Genomic DNA, 22,461 nt, shown 5'->3' on the forward strand with positions numbered 1-22,461 from the left:
GTGTGCATACTCGATATGTTTGTTAATACGCTTATCCTAAGAGATAAGTGTATGCCTTATGTGAATGATGTGATATGTATGAATGATTGCTTGATGGTACGTGAACGATCTTCGGATATTGCACGTACTGTCAGGTTGTAACGCTAAGTATAAGGTAAGTATGATATGTATGCTTATGTGTACGAATGTGATAGAGTTAATAAAAGAAGGAAATGATGGTTGTATGGTAACGAAGAGGGAATCGAACCCTACTAATATTCGAGAACTAGGGAACCGAACCCTACTAATATTCGAGGAAAGAGGGACCGAGCCCTAATAATACTCGAGGAAAGAGGGTACCGAGCCCTAATAATACTCGAGGAAGGAGGGTACCGACCCCTAATAATACTCGAGGAAGGAGGGTACCGGGCCCTAATAATACTCGAGGAAGGAGGGTACCGAGCCCTAATAATACTCGAGGAATGTAGGGCGTAATGCTCTTTATAACGTAAGATATGAAAGTAAGTTAATACAAAAGAAAGTATGAAAGTATGAAAGTATGAATGTAAGAATATAAGTTTATGTGTATTGTATAGTGTATGATTAACTAGAACTCACTCAGCGTAGCCGACTTTTAGTATGCACGTAGGTGAGTAGGATGAGGCAGCTCGCTTGAGGAGACACGTGGCACTGAATAAGAGTCTGGCATCTGAAGACTTATGATGTTTTAATTTAATGCTTTAATGTTGAAAGACAAAGGATGTTTTGAGACAAGTTATGAATTATGTAATGTTTTATGAAAGTTTTATATTCCGCGTAAATGTTTTAATTAACTCTGATATTTAGAACTGTGTTTATGAGTAAATCCAACACGAAAGTAGGGCTACCGGTAACGGGGCCTTACAGAGGATGACGGACAAAGGCCCAAAATATTTTTGGCCCAGAAAAAGTTTCATTTATCTTTATGTATATAGTATTCAAACCCTCTTAATTTAATAACATGAAGCTAGCTAAATTGTAGAACACTCTTCCTTCAAATGAGTTGTCAGGGTTCAAATCCTGCAGGACCGGCCATAAGGTGTGGTCGGGTGGTCAACGACCACAGGTCCGACACCTCGCTAAGCCCGAGTTTTTATTTTAATTTATATGTATTTTTATTAAAACAATATGTATATTTATTGTTTAAACTCAATTACATAACCACTAGCTTGGTCTATTTAAACTCAATTACATAACCACTAGCTTGGTATATTTACTGTTTAAAACACTTAGTTTGGGATTCTTCGTCACATCAATATTAAAATCCCTAATTGATATCGTAATTAAATTCTCATTTGCTTCATGAAATCCACATGAGTGTTCTTTCGAAACTAAAGTACAACAAAGTTAGCAACTCCATTGTATGATTATTGACTATACTATTCAACTTATGTAAATGCTTATCCATTATGGATGTAAATACGTCTACTCCATATAAAGGTTCAAAAGTATCATGATTATCTCTTTTACAAGGCCGATATTGAATAGAAGTATATACAACATTCATATGCAACATATCTATTTGATGTTTCTCAAAAAAAAGAAAAATAAAAATAAATTCATAAACAAACAAACAAAGTACTAAAACTTTATCTGTTTTAAGTAAAGAATCAATCACTTCCATTTTTTCTAAATTCATTTGGACCCCCTTTTGTTGCTGAATTTGACTCTATGGAATTAAGAATGACTTAAGATTTTTTTTTATAGAGCTTGAGAATGAGTATCAGTTTTCTCCAATACTTTTATTATCAAGTGAAGAATAAACATTAACTCAAATGATTTAAGGTGTCGGTAAGTGATGTGTAGTGGAGTGGTATGAAAAGTTAGTTTTTCAAAAGAGTTATGCTTCACACAAAGTTGAGTTTTAAATTTATAAGATGATTTTTATCTTAAGGAGACCACACACAAATAGGCAGGTGTATCTATCGTATGCAATATAGTATGGGTAAGAATCAAGTATCGATCCGCGGACACACTCGTTTGATTTTTACTACTAAATCGTGTATTTATTTTAATAAGAAGTAAACATCATAGTGGTTTTGGTTTAACAAGTAACTTTCAAATGAATTTAAAATGCATAAATAAAAGACTATATTTTTTGATTTTTATAGAGATGATCAAAGATAAAAGTGTACCATCTTGGTTAAAACTCTTCTTAACTTGGTTTAACAATTAGTTGGTAAACAAGTGATATAAACTTGTTTTTATTTGGTAATTAAATGTGAGAATAACACCTTATTCCTAAGTCATGTTTTTTAAGTCATGTTATTCCATGATAGTTAAAGAAAGAGATACGCATAACTTCATGATCTTCACAAACACATCATTTTATGTAAGCAAGTTGGTTTATATTAAGTATCATAAGATAACTTACTTTAAAGATGAGACAATCCCTTAAATTATTAAGTGAATTGTCCTTGATATTTTAGTAAAAATAAACTTTGTCATATACTTAAAATACGAATTAAGATTAGTTAAGGTGTAAAAGATGAGCCTTGAATGACCAAGTATTAACTCACACAACTCTTGGACAATTATAGAACTTTGTAATAACTACCCAAGAGTTGTTTAAAGTAGATTATGTTACACACTCACTTGACAAGTAATCAACCAATTTTAGTAGATTAACATCAACATCCAATTACACACCACTGTTGATGTTTCCATTTTAAAGATGATCGATTACTAGTAGTACTTCGTTTGGTCCACGGTTATATTAGGATTTAAGTTTTATCAACCAAGCCCTCACAAGAATGGTAGTTCCCTAGCTTATCATCAAGCTCGGTACTTGGTGTCTTTTTTAAGATTTATATTTTGTTAACCAAGACTTCACAAGAATGGCAGCTCCCCAGTTTAGCATCAAGCTCGGCACTTGGTGTCTCTCTTTCAACTGGTTGTAAAAATCACGCCTAGGCGCCGAGTACTTGATGAGTAATCCCCGAGTAATCCGCGCCTCGGCTGAGTTCTCGGTGAGCCATCCCCGAGTACTCTACGACTAGGGTCGAGTACTCCCAACTCCCCCCCCCCCTGTCGGCCGCCTAGCAACTTTTGAAACCTTGCTTTTAAGAGTGATCTAACATTCATCAACAAGTGATAACTACAACATAATTTTTAGTTTTATAGACTACTCACATGTTTAACCAATATTATTAAACTTTAGTTAAGACTCATTATAAACCAAGATGATACCATGAAAGTTTAACCAATGATGTGCTAAAAACGGTCTATAAAAACTTAACCTAACCTAGACACTCTAGTTTTAAATTTATAAACCTAGACTATCCTAATGCTAGACCACTAGACAGGTAAGTGTACCTATCAACTGCAGTAAAGCCTAATGAAGTCCGGATATCGAACCCAAAGGACACTAGCGACACCTAAACTAAACTCTAACTAAAAACTTAAATAAATAGATTTAATTGATTTTTTGTGTTTTTATATTTGTTAACTATAAACTAAGAATACTTGAACTTAAACTGACACTGACACTAACTGACTTTAACACGATTACCTAGACGGATTCAAAGATGGGAGAAGCACTACTTAGGTTTAGAATATTACTTGTGTTTCTTGGATCTCTCTTGGATATGGAAACTATGATGGAACCGGGATCTTAAAATACGACACCCTTAGACAACCTAGTGGATCCCTGATCATTTTCCGGGTGTCACCTAAAAGGAAACCTAGGGGCGTGTAAACTTACTGGTTGGTCGGATTACCTCTCGGTCTCTCCAACAATACTAAAGTATCCTAAAAGATAGATTACATGTCAGTCTCACTATCTCAATACACCCTAAAGTGCAAGGGGTAATCTAAGAACAATTAATAAGACACGGAATTACAATGAAAGTAGGGAAATCTAGGGAAACCTCCTGTCATAGCGTTTTAGCCTAAACACCTAATCCCAAGGACAACCCGACTATCTATTACCTCTCAGTCTCTAGATAGGTAGAATATAAAATTTTAATAAATCACCAACCAATGTTCCTATGGATTACTACGTGTAGTAAAACCATAAAATAATCACAAACACATAGTAAGCGACCTAAATACGCGTCCATAACTGAAAAACTTTCAACAAGACACATACGGAACAAAGATCGATAAAGAATCAAAATTATATATGCAAACACATCAAATTAATCATAAAAAGATTCTTTACTTTAATATTATCCAACACTAGAAACCATAAACCAATAAAAATCCTCAAATCACAAAGTAGTCATCAAAAACCTAGGTAGCTATGGGTTTAGCTAACAACCATACTCAAGAATAAAACATAATAATTAGGTTCAAACACTTAATTCATAATGAAAATAATAAATTCAAACCAGAAAATAGTGTTTGGTTGAGTAGGTTTTGAGCCCCAACGCTCTCTAGTAGAACCGACGTATGCTTTCCTCTTTCTTTCTTCTTGCTTCACGGTTGCCTGATATCTTCTTGATTGTGACCCCCTTTGCCTTTGTCGGTGGCAGTAGGGTAAAAACCCTCCCAGCCGTAGGTTTTTTTTCCCCAAAGCTTCTTGTTTCTTATATATATTTATATTGATTCAACAAAAGAGCCAAGATTAACGTATGGGCTCGTCCAAAAAGCCTGCAACAATCCAAATATTATAAACTCTTTTTGGCATTGACTTCTAGTCCACATGATTTTTAAATCCAAGTAGTTAGCTCAACTCAAAATCTTGGTTAAATATTGGTTTTGTAATCACCCAGCACACCTACGGAGGAAAAGAAAATAATTCAATTAATGCATTATTAAATTTGTCAATTAATCCCATTAAGAATTACTAATTGAAAGGATTAAAACCTCGTAAGAAAGTTGACAAATATTTTAATATAATACCATTATTAATCAATTATCATAATATATTATTAATTAGATATGATTTTTGGTATAAACTACCCAAAAGTTATTTAAATGTTAGGAGAATATTTGTAATAATCATATACAATTTATAGCATATCAACCAATAAAAGTAATAGATACAAACATGATCAAATTGAAGCAATCAAACTGATTTGGATGACCTAATATTTGACGCTAATGACTTCTTCTAAGAGCTTAATCTGTCACACCCCAACCTACAACGGAATGCCGGGGTGCGAATCATTAGTTCACAACTCACAAGACACTATCATGCAATTTAATATGACAATATCTAATTTATTTATTTAAAATTCAACTAGGTACAAAATGTTCAAACAACTACAAAACAAACCCTAAATAACCAAATATTTCAAAGTAATGAAACCAAACACAATCATCTTTTATTAAAATAACTTAGGGTATCTCTAAATGATTCTTCAGCTTAGCTTTGAACCAAATGATAACCTACAATATGCATACAAAATAGATAGGTTTGTCAATACGAGGTTGATTGAGAAAATCACCCATTTTGATAATATGATAATATATGTATAAATGAGCAAACCAATACTATAAGCATAAATCAATCAAACCATGAGCAAATAGTTGGTGTCAATTGACCATTGCCTAGCGAATCGGTCTATGGCTACTATTACAGTCGTATGATCATACTATAATTTGATTATGATGGACCTCTCTTAATGCGATAAAGTAAAACAACTAGACAAATAGCAATTAATCATTTAATCGATCAACACACAATATTCACAATTTGCTAGTTGTGTATAGTATGTAATATATATATATATATATATATATATATATATATATATATATATATATATATATATATATATATATATATATATATATATATATATATAGGGAAAAGTGAATATAAGGCTGTTATATATGTAAGTTAGATACAAACCATCAAAACTACGTAGTTTTGATCCAAATCTAATTAAATCCCTAATTTTAAATCTCTAATTTCCCTTATATTCACTTTTCCCATATATATATATATAATGAAATCTCACCAGCATTATGTTGACAAATGTTATTATTTTAAACGTGCTACAGGTTGAAACGATGACGTGCAAGGATTAAGAATATTATGTTGGCTCTAGGTTTTATTTAAACGAATAATAGTTGTCCTTGTCTATGTTATATTACTTGTTTTATTTTCGAACTATTTGTGTACTTGCGACTTAACGGAATGAAATAAATATATTGTCACTTTAATAGTGTTACGAGCTTATCAGTGCCACGACGTATTTCACTTAAAGCTGGGGTGTTATATTCGGTAATGCGCAAAAATAAATGTTTAGACATCCGAAAGCGACGCACAACGGGCCATTGAAGTAATATGCCATCAAACCAACGTTCGCGACCAAACGATCTCATTCAATATATTCTCTTTTCGAGGTCGTGCATGGAGGAGAACAAAGAGATTGCATACACTTTGTCGCGAGCACAATCACACTCGTAACCACCTCTTCCTCCGTGTTGTCATCGGCATTCTGGAAAAACCGATTGTATATATCTGAAGAAGACGGAGAATTCATATGGAGTTTTGTAGATTTTTGTAGAATCCATATAAAAGTGTGAGTTTTGATTAGGAATTAAATGAATTATATAGAAAAAAATTTTGAATAACGGTCATGTTGACTGTTCAACCATCGAAGCACCATTGTGCAACAACGACGACCTCCAAAACGAGGAAGAAAAAGAGGGGGCGGTGTTTAGCTCACTTGGGCTCGTTTTTCCCTCCATAACGTAACCACCACATGTGGTCTAGTTGGGTTTTCACTCACTATATACGTAATGCAAATAAGAAACTGTATCTGTAACTTCAATTATAATATATAATAATCGTATAGCCATAAATTCTTTCTTGCTCAATATATAATTAGAGTATTCTCAACCTATTCCTACCATATACATATAGGGTAAAGATAACATACAAATAGAAAAAGTGTGCGAAACGTACGAACTATAACAAAATTGGAGGCGGTGGCATTTTTGTAAATAAGTGGAAATCATGTTTGTAGTGTAATTTAATTACTCTATACAGTTTACAAATAGAGTAATTATAGTTTACAAATAGAATAATTTTATTACTTTACTTGTTTCAACTAGAGTAATTATTTTATTAATAGAGTAATTATTGAATCTGCTTCTTCTTCTTTCTCAAATTGTCTGCTTCAAAAACCTATAACTACAAATTGATTGGGAAATCACACACTTTCTTGTTTCAATATGCCATAAAAAGCTTCAAATCAGCGAAATCGTAAACATATATCTTCTGATTCTTCTCTAGCATCTTCATAATAATCCGGTCTTGTCGGAGACGTAGGGATTTAACTTTCTATTGGAACGATACATCGGATTTGGTGGTCAGTCGCCGCCAATTAGAGCGAGTATGTTGTAGCAGAAAACGACGGTGTGCCATGTCACACCCCAACCTAAGGCGGAAATGTTGGGGCGTGAGCCGATTGCTCACAGCTCGAGGATACTATCATACATAAAAGGTGACAATATCTAATTAATTATTTTATGACAAGATTATACACAATATTTAAATATAACGAACAATTTAAATACATGAAAGGAAACTCATATAATGATTGTCTTATTTATATCCTAAGGTCTTGTCTAAGTGTCCAACTTCAATCTTCAATAACAAGCTATATGCTTATGCGTAGAAAATGGAATTTGTCAACAACACATGTTGAGTGAGATGATCACCAATTTTGACACAACAAATAGTTATATAATAAATAAATAATAAATGATAAGTGTTAAATGCGCAAACCAATCTATGTGGTAATAATCAATCAAACCTTAACAAACCAAATCAAGTTGTACTAGTGTGCCAATGAATCGTTGCCAAGCAAATCGGGCATTGATTACAATGAATAAAATTGTCGGTTTACCTTCGCCAAGCTAATCGGGCTCCGATTACTAAGACGGTCGTATGATCATACTAATGAGAACCCTATACAAAGGGGATATGTTGGACCTCTCCGAATGTTGTCAAGTAAACAATTAAACATGTAGCAATTAACAAATAGCATTCAACTGATATTCACACAATGATTTGTTTGCGAGTTTGTGTATATATGTATAGGATAGAAAATATGAGTAAGTACGCATATGTCCCCAAAATATTTGAAAACAGTGTATAAAAAGGGGAATGATCAAACTCACCTTAGATCAATGATAAGCGATTAATAAATGCGATTAAACGAGCTATGGAATAAGCGAGTCGTCCACTACAGGTCAAAAGTTATAAATGATCAGAATATGAATATGTGAGATATGATAATAAAATTAAAAACGAACTCGTATCCGCTGGAATCAATCCAAACGGACGTTTAAAACTCAAGTTATGTTATATTTAAGATTTAAACGAGCTGGTACTGACCAGAATCCGAACAGCGAGTCAGGAGTCGGGTTTTGGTCAATAGACTTAAAATCTTGTTTCGAGAATAAAAGTATTCTGGACCGAACGTTGAATCCAGCCAGAAGTATGAGAAAATGTAAAGTCAAACTTGTTGGCTGATTTGCCCTCTAACGAGTTTTAAATGAATTGACCAGTCAACACCCTTCAACCACCGAAATTGATTGAAGGTTATTGACTAGGGAATGTATATGAATGATTTCTATGTTTACAACTTACCCGGAAAGTGAAAGAATCAAAAGAAACGAAGAGTCAAAGTTCCACATGTATGCAAAGTCAACAATTTATGAGTGTATCTTTAACAATAATGCAAAAACCGAAGGATTTAAGGAGGGACAGTGGATGTGACGGCTGGAGAGGCTTCTCTAGGGTTGGTGTAAAGTTTATGGCGGAGATTAGATGATTTGTTTATATAGAGATTACAAAAACAAACTATATTTGGAAGGTTTACTCGTTTAAGAAACCGAATATGCATTTAATGACTAAATCAATGAGATAAGTTGTAGATTTTGTCCATGATCAGAGGACTTGTATATTTAGTTAATATCCATTTTCTTGGACCTTAATTTACTCGATTTATGCCAAAAATAAGCGATTTGGATGCTAAAAACAAATTAGGAAATAAAATAAGCTATTTAATGAGAAAATCTAGTACAATAACTAACAAAATTTGGCTTGGGCACCAAGAAAACGAAATTGGACCAGCTATAACATTTCTTGGTGTTTAAGTTTCGTCAATTTAATCAAAAATAGGAAAGAATTGGCAAAACTAGTCCCCGTAGTTCCCGAAAATGCGATTTTTAGCCGTTTTAAGCGATTTTAAAGTTTTCTAAGGGCTAATCGGCATAATTGAAAGTTATGAAATCATAAAATAAGTTAAACCAAGTTAAATACAAGTTTTAATCAGTTCAAAAGATCCAAATTACATTCTCGAATCGGTTTAAACAAATACGAAAAATCCGAGATGTTACATGCCACCACCAGAGTTAAAGTCTCGCCGGATTTTTCGGCAGTTGTAGATACGAGAGATGTGGTTGTTGTCGGCGGTGAGGCAACGGAGCCTTGGTTGAAGGAAAGCTGGTGGAGGTTGGCGGTGGAGTGATTGGAGTCTGGTGATTTTGTGGTGGATGAGGAAGAAGATGGAGATGGGATCTGGTGGTTGAATGAGGAAGAAGATGGAGATGTGGTGTGGTGGTTTTGTTCAGTTTATATGTTTAGTACAGATTTTTTATTTGTATTTGATCCATATATATATATATATATCATGTAATTACACTAAAAGTCACTGTATTTTGTCTCTCATGTTCAATTAAATAATACTTTTATACCTTTATCATTATTTTTTCTCTTTTCTTTACTTACAATCATTTTCAGAAAATATTAAAAAGTTATACAGTATGAGCATTGAAACCGCAAATTTAACTTTCCCATATAACATTTTCTCTCTCATAACCATAACATATAATTTACAAAACCCCCCTCACAAAAATGCAGGGAATAGGCCGAGAATGCTCTTAGAGCCACATTTATAAGTGACCATCCACTTCTCACTATTCTCTAATAATTCCGTATTAATTAAAGGTATTAATTTTACTATTCAAGCATTTAACTGCATTTATATTCTTATTCAGGCAGGAGTACGAGTATACTGACAAGGATAACAATGTGAGGCTGAGGGGTGTGGGGGGCTTTATTGGGGGCTCCAACCAATAATATTATGACGTGTGGCAGAGAGAGAAACTGGATAAGGGGGGTGTTGGAGCCCCCGTTGGAGTCTCTGGCCCTGGTGTGGAGGGGCTCCAGCAGGGGCTCCAGCGAATTTTTTTTTATTTTTTTATAAATATATTCAAACAACGTATTATTAAAAAAACTCATAAATTATTAAAAAAAACACACATTAATAAAAAAACACATTAATATCTAAAAATAAAATAAAAATTAAAGTACTAAAAAAAAAATTCTTCTTATTCTTCGGCTTGGTCTTCTTCGATCAACCTCTTTCGGATACGTTCCTTTTGCTTTTCCATTAGCATTTGATCGATCGGATTTAGGTTACTGAAGTCTCTAGTAAGAAAGTCCAAATCTCTCATTCGACTTTTTTCCTTTTTGTCATAAGAGACCACCTCCATGGTTTTGTTGAATTTATTGAGGGATTCAACAAGATTGGCGATGTTTACGGCTTCCCCTCAGCCGGTTTTTTCCCCTTGGCGTCCCTTCCCAATGGCCGCCTTCTCGGCGGTGAAGACGTTTCCTCCTCCGCAATGTTTAGGTCGAATCCAACGCGGCAATCCGACCCGGTTGAAGTGTTATACGCTCCAGACGAACTAGTTTTAGTCCGTTTCGGCCTTACTTCCGCATCAAAGTCCGGCGCCACCAGCTCAACCCACTTGGAACACCTTTTCAACCTCTCCCACAACTTTAAATCGTCCCACGTCTTCACCATCCCATACCTCCGCAAACACTCTTGCTTCCACTCTTCGACCGTGAAATTGTAAACCGCCAAATCATCACTGCCACTTGGTTTCATACGACCGCTGTTCCTGTTGAAAAGATTAGTAAACAAGCCGACAAATTTTCTGATTTCGGACCACCGACCCGAAATCATATCGGCGTTCCGCTCTGTACTCCCAACGAGCATGTAGAACGTCTCCCTAACCTTTGTCCAAAAAATCTTGCTCTTTTGGTAGTCGGCTGCAAAATGACTAAATAAATTAGATTTCTATTTAACTTTTTTATTTAACTTTTTTATTAAAAATCATTTTTAAAAACGTTAAAACAATTACCGCAACGCCGATCCTCAGAAATGACTATCCAAGCCCGACACAAGGCTTCCTTCTCATCCGATGACCACGGAGTGGCTTTCCGTTTTGTCCTCGGAGTCGAAGCCGGTCCCGACCCGTCCGTTGCAACTTGTTTTTTCCGGTGGACGCGTCTTTTTGGTCCCGTAGCTTCACCGTGTGATTCTTGTGTCTCCGGAACAACAAAGTTAGGAGACGGTTGTGTGTTGGATGGTTGAAAGCCGGATGATTCTTGCGGCTCCAAATAAAACATCGGTTGGTGCGGTGACGACCATAAATCATCGTCAAGATAATCTGAATCAAGGTTTGGGAACCAATTTCCAGCCATTTTTTTTAAAAAAAAGTTGAGAAGATGAATTGATTTTGGGTGAAGGTTTGAAGTTTTGGTATAAAAATGGGTGAAATGGGGTATAATTATATAGGAAAAATATTTTTTTTTTGGTTTGTTCGGCTCCCAACGGTCAAAAAACCATCAAAAGTTGTGCAGCCCTCTCTCTTCTCCCGCTAACCGGCTCACGCCTGCATTGTTTTTCGCGTTAGCGCCCCGTTAGCGCCCCCGCAAACGCCCTGGTGGTGTGGTGTTAGCGCCTGGGGCGCGAGCAGAGGGACTCTAGCGCCCCCGTTGAAGCCCCACACCCCTCAGTCTGATTATGGTACAAGAGAAATTGAGAAAATAACAAAAAGTCTTAAACCAAGAGGGTCCACAGTGAAAACAACGTTTGCTAGAATGGCTCCAAAGTTCAAACACCTTTAAAATAAATTACAATAAAATATTCTTGTATAAATATATGCATTCATTATATTTGTATTTAGTAATTAGTGAAAATCTCTAGTTTTAGAAATTAATAGGTGTATCACCATTCACGTGTTAAACCTATAGTTGTAACTATATTTGTCACTCATATATTATTAATGATGAACGCTTCATTATAATTTTCTCATGACAACAAGGATGCACAATCAAATGGGCATCATATCAAATAAAAAGTGGGGTTTGCTTAACTAGGCTAAGAAGGAAGAAGATGATAATGTTAATATCTTTCAACATATTCTTCCATTTCGAATTCATTTGGTGGATTATGTTACTTCATTCTCTTGCATAAAAGAATCAAGCGTCTGTGTCTAAAAACTACCTGTACGATAACCTGGTCTTCGAAAACAGGTAGTAAAACCTTTGTCAAAGCCACCTCTTCTTGATAGTATCATGCTCTTGGCCTCCTACTACTTGACTCAGGTTCGAGATTTGCTTGTGTTCCATCTTCTTGAGTTTAAGAGAGAAATATGTGTAAAATGGTTGAATATATTGGTAGTTATAGTGGTTTATTAATTAATTTAAATAAATTTTTTTTTACGTAAGCTAGTCGTTTCACAACGATAACATCAGGTTCACAAAATCGACTGGCATTTTCTTTTTCCCAATACCGCAAAGAGCACGGGGGTGCGGGATGGGTTCCGCAATAACATTCACCACATCATTATCCTTTTTCGATCATGTTGGACACCCACAACCCTTAGAGACAATTATATCGAAAGTCTCACATATTTCATCCTTCGTTCTTACATATGAGAACTTACGAATTTCATCCCTATTGATTGGACAATAGTCTATGTATCTTAGATGTTTGTTAAATGACTTCAGTTAACTTATAAAAAATTGACTATTTTGCATTGTAGTTAAATGACAATCAAAACCTCATGCCCATCACTTTTATGTATTTCATTATGTTATTAGCACATCCTCTTATCTTATTTCTCAAGTTGCTATCTCATATTTATAAATTTTTAATGGCAATTTGCACTTGTGGTCATTATGTTGTTAGCACATCCTAGGCCGATCGCAACCCGGGATGCATATTCTACTGTTGTCCACGATTTGCATGACCCCTAATTTTCCTTGTTAATCTTCATTTGCCAATTTTTTAAATTTCAAACATTTCACATACCATCAACGTACACTGCGCATTGCTTTCAAATCACTTTACATCTTTAAAGGAGTGCACCCATGAGTTTGCAGCAATTGAAAACACTAAGTTCAATCCAGGTATCTCAGATTACTGGTTTCATCTTACGCTGGCACTTGACAGAATGGTGTTTAAGAGAATAAACTTGGATCTTGCTATCTGAGATGGTGGATTCAGACATCATAGATGTACACGTTACATGAAGTGCCATTAAAAGAGATATCCTTAATCCAGCTATCAGATTACTAGATGCGTAAAATCCATTTGTTCTAAGTTCTAAAAGTCACTTTGTTTTTCTTAATAAACCTACTATTTAAAAAAACAAATTAAAAAAGAAAAAGAAAACATGAAAATCATAGACATCATTGAGCTTCTTAGCAATCATATATTTTGTCGTATAGAAATTTATATGATACAAATAATTGTCGGGTCATTTTGCTTTTGCTTTTGCTTTCTTTGTTTTTCTTTTATTTATATAAATTTTGCTTTATAGTTTTAAGGCCAAAGCTTTTCCATGCCTATTTTCACTTTTGTCTCCTCTCTCTCTTCCTTCCGTTTCTTCATGATCCGCAAATAACAATCTCCATTGCTAATCCTAGATAGATGATTACTGCATTATCATAAGTTCATAACTTACAAGCTTTTAAAGTTTCAATCTTTTTAATAATTTCTTTATGTTTTCTCTGTTTAATTGATTCTTGAGTTGTTTGTTGACAAACCCATGTAAAACCCCTTCATTTTTTCTAAACATTTTTGTGTAATTTCGACAATCTTGTAGAGTTTTCTTGAAATACAGTCAAAATTTCAAGAAAATTGGAGCTAGATAATTTATTATTTTCTGGGTAAGAAAGTTAGTAACCAAAGTGGTGGGCTGCATACCCACAACCTAACTTAACTCCTGGTCAAACCAACATGTGGTTAGGTTCATCATTGCAATTGGATCACAATTCATCACCAAGTGGTGTAAAGAAAAAGAGAGGGAGGCCTAGGAAATATGCACCAAATGAGTCACATATGGAGTTGGGGCTAACACCAAGCCCGAACCCGAGAAAGAACAGGGGGAGACCTCCTGGTAGTGGATGGAAACAAAGACTTGCTAATGTTGGTATGATTTCTCATTTCTAATAAACTTGATTTCATTCATACATTTTTATACTGTCGATATGTTATAGTTACAAATATGTTTGTTTAAGAGGGGTGTAGAGGAGCCCAGGTGCTCGTGAGCTATTTGAGATCGGCTTGCTAAAAGCTCATATCGAGCCGCCTAAAAATAAGTTTGTTTGATAAACAAGCCTGAGCCTTAGTTTCACTCATTGAGCCTAAAGTGCCTATTGTTTATGCCAGTTATATTTTAATATATTAAATACATTCTAGATAATATTTAGTATTAACATGCATACAATTTTATTAAAATAACTAAATATTATATATATGTTATATATAAAAGTTATAAATAATAAATATATAAAGATAATTTTAAATGTACATATATTAATCAATAATTAATAAACTATTCGAGCCCGAACATAACTCAAGCTTGAAAAACTAATAACCTATTCATGAGCCGTCACGGCGTCACCTGAGCTCAAACTCAAGCTTTAGAAATAGAGCTCGAAATGAGCCCAAGCTTGAGCTCTAGTAAGTTAAAAAAAAGAAAGTCAAACTTAGGCTCGTCTAGTCTCGTTTACACCCCTAGTTCTTAAAATGGTAGAATTTGACTTGTAGAATTGTCTTTCTCTTTCAACCAGGTGAATGGATGAATAATTCAGCAGGATTGGCTTTTACACCTCACACAATCCATGTATCCGCTGGAGAGGATGTTGCTGAAAGGATATTAGCGTTTGCTCGACAGCGGGCGAGGGCAATATGCATATTATCAGGCAATGGAACCGTTTCTGCAGTGACACTAACTCAGTTTTCATCTTCCGGGGGCACGGTGACCCATGAGGTCAGTTAAGTTGCATACTCTAGAATTGATCCTTTGAGTTTGCTTTATGTTGGACATTTTGTGTTGCAGGGCCGGTTTGAGATACTATGTTTATCCGGTTGTTATCTGCTTCCAGACAACAGTGGGGCCCGGAGGCCGACGGGGGGTTTAAGCATTTCAGTTTGTAGCGGTGATGGTAATGTCATTGGTGGTGCAATTGGCGGTAGACTTGTTGCATCCAGTTTAGTACAGGTATTGTTTTAGACCAGGTTTGTGTTTAGCGTTTAGGGTTGTTTCAATTCTAGTTTTTGGAACAAGTAAACGCACTTTAACGGTTTGAAATGCTTCTAAAAATGTGATTTTTGGTGTTGTAGGTGGTGGTATGCAGTTTTGTGTACGATGGTGGTAATGAAGTTAAAGCCAAGACAAAAACAGAAACATCTTTAACGGACGACAAACGTTTGGATATTCAACTTAATGAGACGAGCACTGAAGCGATTCCTGAGCAACAAACCTCACGGGTCGGTTTGAGAAACTCTCCTACCGAAATTGACCTTACGCGTTGATGAAATGTTATTAAGAAAAGGTTGGTGTTTCTGTATATGTATGCTGTACATGAATAGTGCAGAAAGAACAACAAAGGGAGATTATGCCCTCTATTGATGCTTGATTTTTAGATTATAGACGGGTCGTGCTAACGTATCTGTAACGAAGAAAATCGACCATTTTATAACTATTAAGTAGAATTAGGAGATTATTTCGACTCGGTCGTATGCTAATTTGATGGAAGTTTATGGTTCTTCGTTTTTTTGAGTACTCTTTCGTTACCTGCAGATTTAACCTGTTTCCGTTTAATTAAACGGGTCGTGTATGAGTTGACATGTTTGACTCCGTAATTAAACACGTTGACCGTCAAACTGTTTACAAATAGTATCGTAATGAAAAAATTGTTGAAAAACAAAAGTGTATATTTAAAACTTATAAAACTTATACATATTACAAGTTATCAAAGAAAAAACAACATGAATCTATGTATAAAAAATTGGTGATCAATTTCTGATTTGCATTGAATATAAACAAATGAACTAAAATGAATATTCCGGTCATGGTAGGTTTAACCTCCGGCCTGTTCACTCATCTGCGGTTAACGTCTATCACTCCAAGTTCAAACTTTTAATCCTCTCCATCAGGTTGTTCATTGTAATGGAGAATGCATCTTGAAACAAATCAAACTTTGAATCTTCATCTCCATAAACTAGTTTTGGCATCAAATCATACACTATGTTTCTTCTCATATCATCCCTCTCTTTCAATGGCACCTTCATCAACCTTTCCACCACATTCGCCTGCATCTTTCGAACCTCTTCTTGATCGATAAAAACCGAATACTTCCCATGATCCTTGGGCAAATGCCATGGGTATTGATAGTAGGCCGTAAACGAGTCAAAAAGGACGGGGATACACCCCGACACCAACGAGTCAAATACTGACTTCCTAGTAGGGCTATCTCCCGGAGGCTGAAGACAGAATTCAGACTCCGTGAATAGCCCTATTAGTGACTGCGGCTCGTCACAGTGCTTTGACTTACAATCGAAGAACCTCCATTGTTCTTCGGTTGCTGATGTGCACCGATCTATCAAGATAGACCGTATATTGTCATGAGCGTCAGGACGGGCAGCCCCAGCAAAACTGATGAGGCTACGACGGTGTGATGAGATGATTTTGCGTTGCCATGTTCGGATATCGTCGTCCGAGTGTGGGTGGAAGTGAGTCGGGTGAGGGATCCCGATGTCGTTGAGCTCCCATGGTTGTCGTTCGATCATGAGCTTTAGCGGGTTTTGCATTTCTTCAAGCTCGAGAAATCTAGTTCCCCATGATGTGTAATCCTTCCTCCTAAAATCCCATGAAATTTTCCCCAAAACAAAGACATGATCTTTTCCTAGGTTCTTGTCCCATGGCTTTTGCATTTCTAGCCAATTCACTAGCTCATAAGACAAAGTATCCTTAACTTCATTAGAAACATTCTTGAAATGCCACCTCAAGATGTCTAACCCACCATAATATGGAACATAGAACATTTTTGCTAGGTTTTCATCATAAACCCGACACGGGTGTTTTAAAACTCGGGAATGGAATATCAACTCCAACGAGTACTGATGAGTCCGGAACCATCGGTCCCCGAGCTCAGATATGGGCTCGCCAAACGCGTTGTTACTAAAATACTTAACACATATCGACCCAAGGAACCATATCATGACATTGAGCCACCAAATCCTTGTTGAACTTTGGTGGCAACTCATAGACATAGATTCCTCGTCCGTCACACTGGTTTTGGTTTCGATTCCAGTTTTGATTCGCGGCCCATGATCTTTGGACTCGAAGATTCTCTTCAACAACTTCCCTTGCTATCTTGATTTCATCATTATCCTTGTTCTGAGGATTATGGCTTTCAAGAAAGAAGTTCGACACTTCCTCAAGGCTCGCCTTCTCATTCTCGACTCTTTCATCAAGAGTCAGGTTTTTAACAACTTCCTTTTCTTTCTTGATTTCACCGTTATCCTCATTGTGAGGATTCTGGTTTTCAAGAACTAATTTAGAAACCTCCTCGGATTCGCCTTTAAGGTCACTCATGACGTCATTCCCGACTCCTTTATCAACAAAAGGAGTCGGATTTTCAACAACTTCCTTTGCTTTCTTGATTTCATCATTATCCTCTTTCTGATGATTATGGTTTTCAAGAATCAAGTTAGAAACTTCCCCGGACTCGCCTTTAAGGTGAGTCGCAACCTCATTCCCGACTCTTGTGTCAACAAAAGCAATCGGGTTTCCAACAAGCTTCTCTTCAAGAACTGAACTAGAATTCGTGAACGGGAGCTGGAACTGCTCGTTCGGGTGTGTGGTGGCCGAGAGACAATATAGGTTGCTAAGCTTACGAGATGAGATACAAACATGAACGATCCTACCCGAAATGTAAGTGGTGGACGACGACCAAACAAATATAAGAATCATGAAAAAGAGAGTGGTCGGGAGAGGATACACGAACCATGTAACACATGATCGGAAACAGCCTCCTTTCGGCTCGACTTTTTTCGGGGCTTTAGATTTTTTCTTAGATAGGACGGTTACCATTTTGTTGATGCTAAAATGGCAGTGATATTGATATGGATTTGGGTAGGACACAGACTTTTACATGATGCAGCATATTATCATATCAAACAACATGAGTGCACGTATGCATGATTAGTATGTTTACAATACTTGGATGCACGATGATGATCTGTAATTTGATTTAATCCAAAATCGTCAACCCAATCATTTGATTAAATACATCTAACCCATATCAAAACCAATAAAAACCCATGTTTGTTATTAACAAATGTGTAAAAGATAACTAATTGTCCATCAAATTCCCAACACCATGGGTGGTTTTCAAGGATATTTTGATTCTTGCTTTTTCATGATTTTAGATGGATTAATATAAATTATTAAGCACGTAGTTAATATAAGTAGAACTTAATGTCAACATACATTTTTATCATATGCATGAATAAAGTGTGCTTGTTTTAAAAGCTTTGAAGGGTTTTTTTTTTCTGAATGTCTTTTTTTAAGTGTAAAGTATTAATACTATTTATCAAACCAACCTAATAATTTAACTAACAACTGAAATCATTCAACCATTTAATATTGTAACTTTAAAATCATTTTGAAAACAATATCTTCTGATAAAGCCAAGAAAAAGGTCTAAGAATCTAAAGTCCAAAACAAAAGAAAATGAAACGAAAAATAAAACCACTTTGAAACTGCAAATGTTTCGATTTTAAACCGATCATAAGTTTATGATTTGGTTTAAAGCTAAGAAACCGTCCGAACCAATTATTAGGTTCTGGTTTCACAGCTAGTTTCTATAAAAATGTTTTGTTAGTTTGCTTAAGCTTAAAGGTGACTGACATATGTTATGCAAAAACACTAGAACCTATAACATCAAAGGATATCACGAGACTTACATAGTAATGAAAAGATGCATAGCTTTTTATTTTTTTAATAAAAAACAGTAAACAAGTAGAAGCATATAAAGATTTATTAAGCCATCAAAAATTCAAAACAGTTATTAAGGTTTCATAGTACACCTACACAACACAGGTTACAGAACATCTTATTTGCGGACCACCAAACACCGCTCACAGCATGCCATCCGTCCTAGCTGGCAGCCTCCTGAAGAAGTTAACCGGCACAGACGGCAAACGATGTCGAAACCTCGGATGTCTCATCATATACAGCCCGACCAAACCTGCAATCGCCTGAAACGGGGTCACATACAACACAATAGCAGCCACCAAACAAAATGTAACAAATATAGCCGTTGCTCGCGGGTCCCTCCAGCTCAGCAACGACTGCATCCGTTCCCCTTGCGTCGCAATGTCCCCAACCACCGTCTGTATCCGCCCAGCCACACTTCTCAAACGGTCATACCTCAATCGCACCAGGTCCGGGTTCCTGCTAGTTGGAAACGTGTCAAACTCCTCATCGAGCTCATCCGGGTGCACCCCTTCAGCTTGTGAAATCTTTGTGTTCATGTGAGGCGGGTACCGGGGGGCGGTATCTAAAGTTCCAGATTCCTATTAAAAACATGTATAGGAACACGGTTGGTAATATGAGCTCGGGGAAGCACACGAGCATGACGAACAGGACGTGAACGAGCACAGTCGTGATCGGGTTCCGCCACATACAAATGTCGCCGAACCACTTTGAGACCGCGAACAAAGGTGCGAAAATCATCATTAGTCGGAAAAAGTTGGCTTTGCTTCTGCGCATGCTCCAGAGGTGGGAGTCCACATCTGACATGTACTCCACTACCTCTTTTCGTAGTGGCGGCTCGGCTCGACCCAGCCGAGCCGCCACTATCTGGACCGCCTGGTGGCGTAACATGTCTAGTTGCATTACACTAAACGGGCGGACGTAGTGCATCTTCGGTAGCAACGGGCGAGAATAAGTGTATAGCATGTTAACAAAGTTTGTGCAAGAAAACCGGATTGCTAAGTGGAGCTCGCCCATTTTCTTAACCCCGTTCGGGTTTAACACGAGTAATGGGTATGAATGGGTATAAACCCGACCCGCTTCGAGGGTTGAAATGCGAATGCGGACTTTCCCGACACGCAAATCTTTGTTATTGGAACCCTTGTCGCCGAGCTGACTGTTGTCAAAAACACCAACGGTGAGAACCGTGGCGGTGTCGAAAACCTCCCACGTATACTGCTCGTTATACTTCGGGCACAGGTTATCGACTATGGTTCGGGTCCGGACCCATTTATGCCCATATTTTGCAACACAATAAGTGTCGGATGTACCTCGCCCGTCTCGGGTTTTCATCGGGTGCAGCCCGAACGCATTTAAAATCCCAAGCTCTAAAACCCCAATTGTCGGCTTCCAAAGCTGTTTTGCGGTCGGTCGAAGATCGCTACTATAGTGAGTTGACTCGTCGAGAACGTGGTAACCGCCATCGAGACAGATCCGGAGATGAATTCGCATAGAAAATTTATCCTTTTTTAACTGATCGACATCGACCGCAACAGGCTTTTCCAAATTAAACCATCGGGAGTGTATGATCCGATCATCGGCCCTCTTTTCGACCATGCTTAAAGGTATAATTACCCTCCCAAGAATCTCGTCCTTCCCGGGCCCCACACGGTCCTCAACCGTGAGAATAAGATGGTCCTCGAAAGGCTCGGCAGCAACAAAGACTAGGTCCTCGTTCCATAAGGGGTTAAGTGACCGGGCCTGGACTGTTTTAGTCCGCATAACCTGATTCCCGATGTGAGCTTTCACGTAAGTATCAGGGAACCGGGTCTTATCGGTTGGAACCAGGTCCTGAGCCTCGACCACGTTGACCCGAACATACCATAACCGTGGTGCTTGATAGACCTTTGACCGTATCAAAACCGATGCTGCACCCGAACTGTCAACAGGAGTGGCTGCATCCGAGTGCCACGCGTCGGGAAATGCTTCATCAGCTTGAGTCCCGATCCAAACCGCCAACATGAGCTCACTCTTGATCCGGTCACCTTTCTTGTCCTCCAACCGGTACCACTGCGGTGCTAACGGGCTGTCAGGTGGGACCCGCAACGGGACCTCGTTGAGGTCAAACCTAACAAGCCCAACGAAATCATCCTTAACCAAATCCTTATCTTTGACCACGACTTCAAGAACCGAAGCTTGCATACGCTCCCTCGAGAACGCGAAAACAATATTCCACATCGGGTTTTGGTTCTTTTCAATATGTCGGGTCACACCCTTATAGTTCCCGACCCGAACCTCAACATACGGGTCGAGACTTCCCGTTATATCCATTGACGGAAGATCACGGGCCTTCACGACCCGTACAAACAAGAAATGCATCTTTTCAACAAGATCATATGTTGAGGACGCTTTATCAGTCCGAATAACCCGCCCACCAACGACTCGCCCGCCTCCTAAATATGGGCTCGTCTCCTTAAGCGCATAGTCAGCAGGCTGAGATGAAGATTCCGAGTACATCCTTACAAGCTTTGGAGGCTGAGGTGGGGGGTTCGGCTTTATCTGCTCATACCCGTATCTCATAACTGGTGGTGGGGCCGCTGGGACTGCGGTGTTGGCGGGAGCCTGAGTCTGATGTGGCAAATGATGGAAAGTATGCCTCACCTCACTTTTCTTAGCGGGCTCAGGGTGTGTTTCGTTTCGGGTCATGTTAACAACCGGTTCAGAAGACTTTATTTTCGGGTCATCGGTTATGTAAACTTTAAGCCCAAGCTCTCCTCGTACACGTGAAAAGATTCCTCGTTTCTCCAATGGGTAGTGCAAGACAACTGCGTCCGAATACAGAACGAATGAGGTTCCAGTTATGGAAACTTTACCCAAAAACGACCTCGAATTCATGCCTTTAACGTTGTTGTACACGTAGGCGTCGAGTGTGAGATTCGGAAGGATGGTTGGGTCGGAAATGTTGAAGTAAAAACTCTCGTCCCAAACAGGGTCGAGATCTTTATCTTTGACTGTTGTTCGGTACTTTTGACCATCGAAGTAGAGCTCAACATATGCACTGGATGATCCGTGACCATCTTTTGGAAGAAGGTTGTGGGCCCCGGCTACATCGACCCCGAGCTTAAGGTTCATATTTGGGCTTGAAATTCAACTTTTGATGAAGTATAGATAAAGATATGCTTCAAATTAGCCTGAAAGCATAAACATAACACAGATTTTAACAACCAAAGAGAAAACATAATCTACATACCGAAAAAATGCATTCGCGAAGAGGTAAATGACTAAAATGCCCTTCAATCTGAATGTAAACATCATCAAACATAGAAAGTTCCCACCTTTTTGGAACCGAAATCGATCTTGTTTTTTTCTCTTTTTCTACTTAGAAACTTATGATCTTCTAACTGTGCA

The 22,461-nt window shown here is 37.4% G+C and overlaps 1 protein-coding gene and 2 pseudogenes across 1 annotated transcript; 1 reads left to right on the plus strand and 2 right to left on the minus strand.

Moving 5' to 3' along the window:
• Window positions 1–14,024: 14,024 nt before the first annotated feature.
• On the plus strand, window positions 14,025–15,811 carry LOC143539592 (AT-hook motif nuclear-localized protein 5-like). The gene is made up of 4 exons (XM_077032867.1): window positions 14,025–14,217; window positions 14,861–15,060; window positions 15,130–15,291; window positions 15,414–15,811. Exons 1-4 carry the CDS (start codon window positions 14,025–14,027, stop codon window positions 15,603–15,605), a joined length of 747 nt encoding a protein of 248 aa, XP_076888982.1. The 3' UTR covers window positions 15,606–15,811.
• A 382-nt stretch (window positions 15,812–16,193) lies between these two features.
• LOC143539600 (putative xyloglucan galactosyltransferase GT20) lies at window positions 16,194–18,168 on the minus strand (annotated as a pseudogene).
• Window positions 18,169–19,217: 1,049 nt separating this feature from the next.
• LOC143539612 (multiple C2 domain and transmembrane region protein 7-like) lies at window positions 19,218–22,244 on the minus strand (annotated as a pseudogene).
• Window positions 22,245–22,461: the final 217 nt, after the last annotated feature.

Source organism: Bidens hawaiensis, unplaced genomic scaffold (assembly GCF_021521415.1).
Source record: "Bidens hawaiensis isolate Kalapana, Puna unplaced genomic scaffold, B.hawaiensis_p1.1 tig00011951_1, whole genome shotgun sequence".
NCBI classification, from domain to species: domain Eukaryota; kingdom Viridiplantae; phylum Streptophyta; class Magnoliopsida; order Asterales; family Asteraceae; genus Bidens; species Bidens hawaiensis.